This window comes from Apteryx rowi, unplaced genomic scaffold, assembly GCF_003343035.1.
Source record: "Apteryx rowi isolate R43461 unplaced genomic scaffold, aptRow1 scaffold_32, whole genome shotgun sequence".
NCBI classification, from domain to species: Eukaryota; Metazoa; Chordata; class Aves; order Apterygiformes; family Apterygidae; genus Apteryx; species Apteryx rowi.
Window position 1 is genome coordinate 2,189,412 of NW_020449641.1, and position 11,621 is coordinate 2,201,032.

The 11,621-nt window shown below is 70.2% G+C and overlaps 1 protein-coding gene across 5 annotated transcripts in view; it reads right to left on the reverse strand.

Moving 5' to 3' along the window:
- TNK2 (tyrosine kinase non receptor 2) overlaps positions 1–11,621 on the reverse strand; it is a 31,148-nt gene that overhangs the window by 9,368 nt on the left and 10,159 nt on the right. For 4 of the 5 annotated variants that reach the window (XM_026070941.1, XM_026070937.1, XM_026070938.1 and 1 more), the window contains 8 exons: positions 5,305–5,482; positions 5,042–5,112; positions 3,047–3,259; positions 2,723–2,875; positions 2,134–2,411; positions 1,891–2,017; positions 1,455–1,601; positions 1,062–1,156 (listed from right to left, as the gene is read on the reverse strand). In XM_026070941.1, the coding sequence (XP_025926726.1) occupies positions 1,062–1,156; positions 1,455–1,601; positions 1,891–2,017; positions 2,134–2,411; positions 2,723–2,875; positions 3,047–3,259; positions 5,042–5,112; positions 5,305–5,467 (1,247 nt within the window). In that variant the 5' untranslated portion in view covers positions 5,468–5,482. Of the gene's footprint in view, positions 1–1,061; positions 1,157–1,454; positions 1,602–1,890; positions 2,018–2,133; positions 2,412–2,722; positions 2,876–3,046; positions 3,260–5,041; positions 5,113–5,304; positions 5,483–6,950; positions 7,097–11,621 lie in introns of those variants that run through there. The other variant, XM_026070940.1, reaches the window with a different exon arrangement.

An 11,621-nucleotide genomic window follows, 5' to 3' on the forward strand; every position in this document is an offset into this window, starting at 1 on the left:
GCGCCGCGGCCGCCCGCCCTCCGCCTCTGCTTCCCTGCCTCCCTGCCTCCCTGCCTCCCTCCGCCGCCGCCGCGCTTCCCCTCCCCTCCCCTCCCCTCCCCTCCCTGCAATTAAACCGCCAGACCCTGGGCAAGAGTCATCGGCAGCCGGGCAGAAAGCTGGTCCCTCCAGACACACAAATCCGGCCTGATTCACCTCCGGGTCGTGACTAAACGCAGGGAGCCGGCCCCAGGGCAGGGGGGAGAGCGAAAGGAGGAGTGAAAGCGCCTTTCTTCTCCCCTCCCCTCGGCCCCGGCGGCGGTCGAGACCTGGCCCGGCTATAGGGCACCTGGGGGCCCGGCCCCGGCCGGCACAGAGGTCCCCCGGTGGTGCAATACGGCTCCGGGTGGGGGGGACAGGGACCTTCGGGGTGAGGTTACACTCCTGGGATGGGGATCCAGGGGCAAAAGGTCCCCCCAGCCCGGAGCCGAGGGTCTGGGGACCCCTGGGGGGCCACGGGGCGATGGAGGAGCCGTAAGCGAAGCCCGCGGTGAAGGGGCAAAGAGGCCAGGCCGTCGCAGCACCAAGTCCCCGGTGTCCTTCCCGGACCGGTGACGGTGGCACGTCCCCGCCGCTATCAGCAGGGAGCGGCCCCGCGACGCGCTGCTGCCTGGCAGGCGTTTTCTCGGGGCAAGGCCGGGGCAAGGCAACACGCGTGGCGGGGTGAGTCAGCGGGGGCAGACGGCCCGGGCAGCCCGGGCACGGCCGTGCCCCCTCCACCGTCCGCCTCTCCCTGCTGGCACCATCCCCGCAGCGCTCTGCCGGGGGAATCTGCAGACCTGGAGGGGCAGCTGGGCAGCTCTGCCCGCCTGCGGGGTATGCAGCCAGACGTGCCGACAGGGGGAAAAGCTCCCCGACCCTGCTCGTGTCCCCGCTCCCCACGGCTCTGCCAGTGCCCGCGGCCCCCCCATGCTTGGGTCCTCCTGTCCTCATCCCCGTGCAGGCTGGCAGCCGGTCCCCGCTCCGAGGGGCAGATCTCTGGCGGGGCCGGCGGAGGGGCAGGGGTCCCCCCCATACAATACCTGCCCTCGATGACCGTGATGATATCGTTCATCTCGATGTGCAGCTTGTCGGGCTCCTCGAAGTCCTGCAGGGCTCTCATGTCGGTGGGCTGGGCCTGGTGGGGAGAGCAGAGGTGAGCACATGGGACGCTGCCCCCCACGTCCCCCGTTTGGGGGCCAAGCCCCAGCCCTGGGGCCAAGAGAGCAGGGGATGCGGAGCAGGGGAGCCCCGGCAACGGGCACGAGAGAGAGTCACCACCCCCAGCTGGTGGCCCACACCCCTAAATGTTACCTCCCAGCTTGATATCGCCCTTAACTCTGCCCCCGCTCAGGCAGCGCTGCTGGGAGGGGGCCCCCAGGGCTGCTGCACCTCTCCCCAGGGATGGTCCTCTGACGTCCTCCCTGCTCACCTACCTCGACCAGGAAGTCCCGTAGGGCCACAAAGGTCGGCCGGTCCTCGGGCTTGTGCGCCCAGCACTGCAGCATGACGTTGTAGACGTCCTGGGGACAGTCCTCAGGCCGTGGCAGCCGCTCTCCCTCCTTGTCTATCTTGTGCAGAATCTGTGGGGCAAGCAGCACTGTCAGCCCTGCCCCATGCGGGGGGGCCGAGACCCCACTGCCRAAGACAATGGTGACGGTGGCCCCATACCAGGAGCCTGAACGGTCTCCCGAGCCCTCGCTGGGGACCACATCAGGGCAGGGCCTCCTGAGGAGGCAGACCCTGGAGGGCTTGGGAGCGGATGGGGAGCAGCCCAGACCCTGAGACCCCACCACTGCGCTGCCCACACAAGGCTCGGCGCTGCCGGGTCCCTCGGGGGGCCTGGGCCAGGGCACCCACCACGCTGCCTACCTGGCTGCCATTGAGGCCGATCCAGGGCTCCTGCCCATAGGTGAACATCTCCCAGAGTGTCACCCCAAACATCCAGGTGTCGCTGGCATGGGAGAAGGTGCGTGTCTTCAGGCTCTCGGGAGCACACCTGCCCAGGGAAGGAGATGGGTGTCAAGAGGGGCTGGGCACAGCACCCCTTGTTCTCCCCACAAGGCATTGGGGGCTCCAGGGTGCTGCCCCCAGGGTCCCCTGGACCAGGCTCACCAGGCAAAGGGCACCTTGCGGTGCTCCTGCATCACGTAGTGGTCATCATTTTTGGGCAGGGCCCGCATGAGCCCRAAGTCCCCGATCTTGACCTGCTCGTTGGAGGCCAGCAGGATGTTGCGGGCAGCCAGGTCACGATGGATGAAGCGCTTGGACTCCAGGTAGGCCATGCCCTTGGCCACCTGGATGGCGTACTGGCACAGCGTGGAGATGAGGAAATGGCCCTGGTTCTTCCGCAGACGGTCCAGGAGAGAGCCCAGCGGGGCCAGCTCCGTCACCTGGGCCACAGGGAGGTGAAGACAGGTTGGTCAGGCCAAGGGGCACCCCAGTTCAGACTGGTTTCCAGCCCCCTCGTGCCCCTGGCCTGGCAATCCTTGGGGAGGGCCCAGGGTACAGAGCCTGTTTGCCCCACAGCTCAGTTTGCCCCACAGCATGCGATCGCTGCCCCAGGGGGCCAGGCTCGGTGGGCAGGGGCAGCCCCATGGTGTGGCAGGGCAGTCATGGCTCAGGTGTATTTGGGGGTCAGGGTTGGTCCCATTTCCATGCATGGGAGCCCAACTGCCCTCCCCTGCAGGCACCCTGGACTCACCATCTTCATGGGGTGGGAGAGCACCACGCCGTAGAGCCGGATGAGGTTCTTGTGGTCCAGGGAGTGCATCGCGTTCACCTCACGGATGAAGTCGTCCAGCACCTCCGGCTGGCTCAGCACATCCGTCTTGAGACATTTCACCGCAACGTTGAGCTAAGGCCAAAACAGGGATGAGCCACAAAGTGGGGTAGACACGTTCCTGGGGGTCTCCCAAAGTGTCTTCCTCCAGGCACCCTTGTTTGGACCACAGGTAGTCCCATGCCCACTTCCCCCACCACGAGTAGCACCAGTCCCAGGGCAGAGGACCTTGCCACAGCCCCTTACCGTCTTGCCAGCTGGTGTGCACCACTCGCCACGGCGCACAACGCCGAAGGAGCCATCTCCCAGCTTCTCAAAGAGCGAGAGGTCCCTCTCCCTGATGAGGCAGGTCAGGGAGTGCTGGCCAGTAGCTTCCAGGGGGGGCGGCGTGGGTGGCTTGCGGAAGGTGCTCTGGGGCTGGGGTGGCAGCTCCGACTCGGGGCGCTTCCCACTGAACACCTGTGAGGTGCGGAGGCATATGGGATGCAGGCGCAGGGATACCCAGGGCCCCCCAACTCCTCCCACTCATGGGGCAGGGATCATCATCAGCAGAGACCAGTGGTCACAGCCTGCCTCAGTTTCCCCTCCCTATAACGGCGACAGCCACCTGCGCTCATCTCGGGCTGGGCAAACATGGCACGCAGACAGGCGACCCCATCTGCTGCTTTGGTTCTGCAAGTGAGCGGTACTGGGAGAACACCCTGTCCAGGCTGTACACTCTGGAACCTAATGATGGCCCCCACCTGGTGCTTCCCCAGGGCAAGCTGGCTGAAGTAGCAGGTTCTGCTTCTCTGCAGGCTGGCTGCATGGCGAGCTGCAGTGCAAGATGGACTGAGGGAAGCGGCTGCTTTTGGGCTGTGCCTCTCACAGCAGCCCTGTGGAGCACGTGCCCCACATGGATGGCTAAGTGGCAGGTCCCCAGAAGCCCTGGCAAACCGGCTCGGTAGCCGGAGGGCCCCGGGCACTCCTCGGCCGGGCTGTAGCCACGAGATGTGCCTGGGCACCAAGYCGGGAGAAACCTCCAGCTTGGGCTGAGCGTGGTGAGACATCCCCATAGCGGGGTGGGCTCTGCCGCCCCCCATGCCAGCTCCCCGGCCCTACTGCCCACGCTGCCTCGCCAGTCCAGAGGGGACGGGGATGGGCTCTGCCTTCTCACCCCACCGCCAGCCTCTCAGAGCGACCGGCAGGACCTGACCTTGTGCCGCCTGGCCAGGGAGGCTCTCTCCAGCCCTGGACCCCGCCGCAGGCTTGCAGCTGGGGCAGCGGGTCCCCGTGCTGCCGGGGAGCGCGGGGGCCGGGCCAGGCATGTGGCCGGGGTGGGAGGTGGCATTTCTCTGCCCAGCGCTAGGCTGAGTCGCCTTCTATTAAAAGCCCATCCTGGCCACGGCTCGACCCAGATGAGTCACGAAAGGGAGAGGCCAGGAGCCAGAGCCCAGTTGGCAAGCACATGGCTGTTTTGGGGGTGCAAGGCAGAGGTGCCCGGGGCGCTGGGGTGGCAGCATCACTGGATTTGGATGGGACAGCAAGGGGGAAAACCGGTGAGGGGGAAGGTCTCAGTGTTGGAGGCAGGAGCGCGCATCTCTGGGTCTCCTGTCCTGACGTGCCCCAGCCCGGCGGGCACTCGGCTCCCTCCTCTGCTGCAGGGGCAGGGCCCGGGCACTGCTGGTGCTGCGGGCAGGGTGCTGGCAGTGCCAGCCCCTGGGGGCTGCGCAAGCTCGGCCCCGGCGTGCGGCACCCCGTGGGCAGCACAGCAGCACTGCCCAGAGAGCTGGCTGGGGCGAGATGCGGGCTCTGTTGCTAATTAGCTCTGAAGGAGTTTCCTGGAAAAGAGGCAAATCACGCAAAGGGAATGAATTTCCTGCCTGCCGGCGCGGCAGGGCTGTCCTTAGTCAGGAAGTTACCCAAGACCCTGCACTGGGCCAGGCAGGGTCACGCAGGAGGCAGGACACACGCCAGGGACTCGTGCCCCTCTCCCTGCCAGCCCTTGGTCCCACGGGACCCAGGGCAGGGTGGCGGAGGCAGGGGCAGAGCTGGGCACCCGCAGAAGGCCAAGGGAACCATGCGGGAAGCAGGTGGAAGAGAGGGGCATAATCACACACAAACACGCTGTGTTTGGGCTGGGGCCAGGATCCCAGCTCCCACCGTCTCTTTGCACGGCACCAAGCCCGTCCTGCTCCTCCTGTGTTCCTCAGTTTCCCCACCAAACTCCCCCTGCCCCGGATGCCCCTCTCCCAGCGGTACCTTGCTCATCCAAGATTTGCGCTTGCACATGGCCTTCCTCCGCTTCACTGCCTCCCACAGCCGCCGCTGGCCTGCAGGGACACAGGGACTGTCACCAACCCAGCGCTGGAGGGGGACCCCATGTCCTCCGCCACCTCTGCCCTGCACCCTCCCGAGATGAAGAGCTCTCCAGCCCCTTGGGCTGCATGTTTGCCTGGGTTCCCCCAAGGCCGGCGTGCAGCCAGACAGGGGTGCGGGGAGAGGTTTGGGGGGGACGTACGCACCGGGGCGGCCCATGCCGATCTTCTCCAGATCCTCATTTTTGACGTACTCGAAGTGGGAGAGGCGGGTGACGTTCAGCTCGTCGCGGATGCGCAGGAAGTACTGCTGCAGCTGCAGCTCGGTGAGCAGGTCGAGCAGCCAGTCCGTGCCCTCTTCCGACTGCATGCTACAGCTCAGCTTCTGCAGGGATATCGCGCTGGGTTAGCGGGTCCCCAGCGCCCCCGAGGGCCTGGCCTTGTCCTGCCAGGGAGAGAAGCCCACGGCCCAGAGGGGCTGGGAGCCAAGACTGGTCCCTGCACACCCATGGGGAGAGGCCGGTTGGGCACTGCCGAGGAGGGAGCCGGGGTGCGAGGGATGCAAGCAGGACTTATCTGCAGAGCCTCTTCCCAGCACCCCGGGGTGGCCAGGAGGGATGCGGGCTCTTCTCCTCACCAGCAAGACCCACGGGGAAGAGCAGGGAGCCCGGCTCTGCCCTGTTGTGCCCACAGCCCCGTTAAAACACCAGCCCATCCTGCCTGCTCCCGCTCCCGGGCAGCGGCGCCAGGGATGGAGAAGGCGGCACAGCCTCAGGGCACGGGATGGATGCGGCCGGCAGTCACGGCAGCCTGGGCGCGTCGCCCCAGCCAAGGGGTGCTGCATGCCCTGGCACCCAGCACGCTCAAGGGGCACCCTGCGCCCGGCACCACGTAGGCATAAGGGGCACCCTGCATCTGGCACCCGGCACCCTGGCATCGTGCACGTGCAAGGGGCACCCTGCGCCTGGCACTGTGCCCACGGGGGACCTGCCTCCCTTTGCCCAGCTGGGCTCTCCCCGGAGGGCTTGGCGCAGCTGGCAGCGGAGGCAGCAGCTGTCCCCAGGGGGGACAAGCATCTCGACACTGCCAATGTCCCTTCGTGTCCCCACACACCCCGCGCGTGGCCCAGCAGAGATGGCCGAGCGGTGGGGGGGGGTACAGACCTGCAGCAGGTCCCTTTCGCCATGGGGTGGTGTCACCTTGCTGGGTGGCCACMAGGAGGGGACAGACAGGGACGCAGGGCGGTGAGGGTGCAGGGAACGAGGGCTCGGGGCCCTGGTGCTGCTGTACAGGGCACCTCAGCATCACCCTGCGCCACACCAGACGGGGCCAAGCCTCGACCTTGGGTTCTCCGTGCCCCCCCCCCCCAAAACATGCCCCTTGCCACTCCGCATCCCTGCCCCCTCTCCCGGCCCTCCTTCCCCCTTTCTCTCCCCGCTGAGATCACCACCTTTCCGGGAAGGGGCGCCAGCTCTGCCTCCCACCTCTGAGAGTGGGGGCAGAGGCTGGGACCTCGCAGGAGACGGCATGTGCCCCCCCCCCCCAAAACCGGTGCTGCGGAGCCACCTCCATCCTCCCCTCCGGGAGATGACGTGGCCCCTGGTCCCTTTGCCACCCGCCCCGCGCCCGCAGGTCCCGGCCGCGCCACCGCCAATTACAGGCTAAAAATACGGTGGGTGCACGAGCAGCTGGGCACGGGGGCAGCCGGGGCGAAAGGAGCCGCCGGCCTTCAGCGCCCACCGCAGCGGGGCGACGGTCCGTGCCCCCGGGCACTCGGGGAGGGGGGACGGCGCCGCCGTGGCACGGCCCGGGCAGGGGACCGGGGGCTCCCCGGCGAGCGGGACGGCACTTACTCGGTAGACGCGGAAGCGGGCCAGGAACGGGAAGGAACGGCGCAAAGTCTCAAAGCGTCGCATCCTGCTCGTCCTCCGCTGGGGGAGCCTGCCCGGAGCGCCGCCGTCCCTTCCCCGCCGAGGGTGCCGGAGAGCCCCGCGGCCGGCGTCTCAGGGCAGAGCCCGCTCAGCGGAGCCGGGGGACCGGCGGACGCGTCATCCCGGCTACACCCCGGCCGCGGYGGCAGCGACGACGGCGGCGACCTCCTCCTCCTCCTCCTCCTCGGCCCCGCGCCGCTCTCGCCGCCCGGGCACGGCCGCCTCGCGAATCGCCCGGCGCGGGGAGGGCTCAGCGCAGCGCGGGGGCCCGCGGCATCCCCGCGGCACCGGGGCCGGCGAGGGCCGCGCGGGGGCTGGCGGGCAGGACGCTGGCTGTCATTCTCCCCCTCCTTCCGTCGTGCTTCCGAGCCTCTCCTTCCCGGCCGTCCTTCCCTCCCCTTCCCGAACGCGATCCAGCTGGGGCGAAGCCCTGGGCGGCGCGCTGGGGTCCGGGGCGCCGGGGCGGGCAGTCCTCCCCGCGGCTCGGGCGCCCGGTAAATGGCCGCGCGCCCGCCGCGGGGCCGGAACAGAGCCGCTATGGTATTCGCAGCGAAGGCTTTCTGATCGGTGGCCAAGAGGTCAGCTCTAACCGCGGGCTGCAGCGCCTGCTTCCTGTGGGCCTCCCGCTCGGGATCCAGACCCCTCCGTCTCCGGCGCTTTCGCTGCCGCCCCGCGCGCTCCCCTTCCCACAAAGCCCGGCGCCGCTTCGCCCCCCTCCTCCGGCCGGGCGAGCGCGGGGGATCGATCCCCTGCCCGGCCCAGCTGCCAGCGCGGCCCTTCCCAGGAGGGTTTATTTTAGCTGCGCGTTGGCCCGGCTCTGCACCGCGCTGGGATCCGAGCCCAGGGGGCCGGGCCGGGATCAATGTGCTGCTTTCTCTGYTGTTCAGCGGGATCTCGCTCCGGCAGCTGCACTGCCTGGGAGACGGGGCTCCCGGGTCCCATTTCCATGGAAACTCGCTCCGGCCTTGGGAAAAGCCGCTGGGCCTCAGTTTACCCTATTAAGCAAGCCGGGGGGCACATCCGGCCCTTGGCTCCYGAACAGCTCGGCAGTCTCCTAAGCGGAGGCGCGATGGGCACGGACATCACGGTGATGGGCACAGCAACAGCATCCGCATCCGCTCGTAGGGAAACCAGGCCAGCGGGGATGCTTTTCGCCCAGCAAACGTTCCCGCTGCCCACYGGCACGGCTGAAAGCCCTCGCCTGTCCCAGTGCCAGGGCGGCGGGTCCCCGTCGGAGCCCCCTGCCGCCCCCCGCGGCACGCTTGGCAGCTGGGGGGGACGGGCCGGGGCGCTGGGCCCCTCCGCAGCTGCTGGTGCCGCAGGGCTGGCTCCCCTCCGCGGGGGGACGGCTGCGGGGCCGGGGCCAAGCGCTGGCTCCCGAACACGGCTCCGTTGTCCGCCCGCGGGCTCCCCGGGGAGAACAGCTGGCCGGATCGGCAGCGCGCGGCGTGAGAGAGGAAAGACCCGCGGCGCCCTCCCGCCACGGCCCCGGCCCCCCCCAATCCGCCTGGCGCTGGGCCCCCCCCACGGCGAGCTCTGCGCCAAAGCCCCCGGGGGGGGGGGCAGGCAAGGAGCCCAAAGGGGACACGGCGTGCACCCCCGCAAGTGCCCCCTCCTGGCACCCCCCACCCCCCCCCTCGTCCAGGCGGCGGGGACAAGTACCCACAGCCACGCGGAGCATTGCACGGGGAGCTCCCGGCCCTGCCGGGCGGGCGAGACCCCTTCCCGAAGCCTGGGGGCACAGCGTGGCACAGCGCGGCCGCCCAGCGCAGGAGCTGTGCCTCAGTTTCCCCGACCCGTAACACAGCGCCGCTTCACGCAGGGCACTCGAGGCTGCCCAGCCCCGCGGAGCTGCAGCCCGCAGCGGGTTAAAGCGCATCCCCAGCGGAGGAGCCACCGCCGGGATCCCCGGCTGACGGCYGGCACCCGGCGGCCCAGGCACCCAGCACAACAACCCCATTGACCGGGGACACCCGGGCAYGGTGCCCTCGGCACCAACCGCTGCCACGCGCCAGCTCTTCCCCCGCCTCGAAGCAGGGGACACCGGGGACGCGGGTGGTTCCCTGCCCCGCGCACGGCGTGGGAGCCTTCCCGTGGGTGCCCCTTCCCAGCCCTGCATCCTGCGGGTACCGCACTGCCCTGGCACATCCCCCCCATGCCGGGCATAACCCCCATCTGCGGGGGGCTGGTGCGCTGCCTCCTGCACCCCAGCTCGGCCCCGGGCCGCCTCCGGCACCCCCAAGGCCTAGGGGGGCTGCCCAGTTCAGTGCCCACACTGGGAGCACGGGTTTGTGCAGGAGGCGGTGTCCCCTCTCCAAAAGAGAGGGGGGATCCGGCATCGCTCATCGCTCTGGGGGAGGCTGGGCCAGCTCCGTGCCTCAGTTTCCCCCTCCGCGATGCGCCTGCGCGCGCAAGGTGGTAACGCCGCAGCCTCGGTTTCAAGACCGGGGAGCAGGGTCGTGCCGGCGAACCCCCSTTCCTGGATCCCGCCAGGATGGGGGCCGCTGCCCCCAAAGGCTGCAGGGCAGAGATGCCCGTCCGGCCCCCGGGCCCCTGCGCAGACCCCGAACGCCTGCCGTGCCCTGTCGCAGGGGGCACAGGGAGGCTGGCGAGCCCGGGGGAGCGGGCACACGTGCCCCCCCACCCCACCTACGGTGACAGGGGTGCACCCCACGTGCACGCACGCTCAGGCACCGGCGCTGACGACTCTCACGTGCGCCCCAGGACCACASGCGCGCAACCCTGCGACCACACGCACCACGCACGCATCCCGGCACGTGCACAACCGCAAGCACACCCCCGGCGCGCACTAACGGCGCCCAAGCACCCCGCCTCCGCGCACCCCCCTGCAGCTACGGCCGTGCCCGGGCGCACGTGCGCAAACACACCGGCGCCGCGCACCCGGCGGCAACGGCCCGCTGCCCCTCGCACCTGAGGCCCGTGCACATCCGGCCGCGCACCCCTCCCACGGCTGCACCAAACGCACAGCCGTACCCCGGCACCCCGGCACGTTGCCCTGGCGAACGCCCCGAGACGCCCCTGCACCCTGCGGACGCACACGCGCCTCCGCCCACGGCAGCGCGCGCTCCCGCACGTCACATCCACCCGCAGGCACGGCACCCGCAGCACCCGCGCTCGGCCCCGGGGCGGTTGCGTACGCGCAGCAGCCGTGCACGCGGCCCTCCCCAGCTGACGCACCGGTATCCGGACGCCCACCCCCACAGACATCGCCTGCCCTCGCTCCTGCTCCTGACGACACCCCTGCGCCTCCATCCRCACCCCCAGCACGCACCTACGCGCTCCCTACACACACCCGAACCCACCAACACCCCACGCACAGGCCAGCCGCGCACARCCCTACACCCGCACCCCCAGCTACGCACACAGCGGTCCATGCTGCCCCCATACCTATACCACCTATCCGTGCATCCACCCGCCTCTTCCACCTCCCCCGCCCGGGACRGTGACGCATCCCTCCTCTTCCCCGAGGTGCCGCCCCTGGTGCTGGACCCTTTCCAAATGGCCGTGCCCCAGCCCGCCCCCCTCACGCTCAGCTGGGGAAACTGAGGCACGGAGGGCTACAGCCACCCAGCACACGAGTGGCTGGATCCCAGCTCCCTGCTCTGCTCCCGAGCCACCGTCGTGGCCGCGGCGCCCGCAGGGATCGGGTCCCCGAGACGCTCGAGCATCCTCCCGGCTCCAGCTGGGCCCAGCTGCCCCTGCTCAGCCCCCGCTCCCGGGAAATGCCGCACACGGGCAGCCCGCGCCCGCCGAGGGGGATGCCACGACCATGCCCTCGGCCTCTCATCCGCCCCTGCCCACCTGGGGCCAAGGACGCAGCCTGCTCCCCCTTCCCTAGGTCTCCGGCAGTCGGCATCGCGGCCCCCGGGCACAGCGCCAGCCCTGCGCGGAGGGGGAAGGGGCCGGGAGCAGCTCCGAGACCTGCCCGAGGCCGCCGGGAAGGGGGGCACGCGTCTCCCCGTGGGCCCCTGCCCGCCCCGGTCCCCGCGGGGGTGCCGCCGCCAGCCTGCCAAGGCGGAGGGCAGCCCGYGCGGTCGCCGGCTGGATGGGGCGCTGCGAGCGAGGGGACGCCAGCCTGCGCTCGGCCCCGTGCCCGCCCCGGCGCTGCCCCCCCGTCCTCCAGCCCCGTGCCAGGCCTGGCCCGGCCTCGCCGGGAGAAGCCAAGCTCCCGCTGCTCCCCGGAGCAAGGAGATGGCGCGTGCTGCCGCCCGGACGCCTGGGTTCCCTTCCCAGCATGACCATCAGGCAACGTCGCCTTCCCTCATCCCCCCGTGCCTCAGTTTCCCCGGCAAAACGGACACGAACGCAGCAGCGGGGGAGCAGAGCGCCCCGCTCCCTTGGCTCGCAGCCCGGGATATTGGAGCAGCCGTGCGCGGAGGGCGCTGTCCCCGCGCCACCCCCAAGCCGGTGCCGGACGGCGCAGGGTACCCGCAAGCAGCAGGGAGGGAGACGCCGTGCAGAGAAGCAGCGCTACGAGACCCCCCCGCTCACCGCCAGCCCGCGATCCCCCGCGCCCCACGGCGTCAGCACGACCGTGCCGCTCTCGGGGGCGCCGGGAGAGACGGGCAGAGC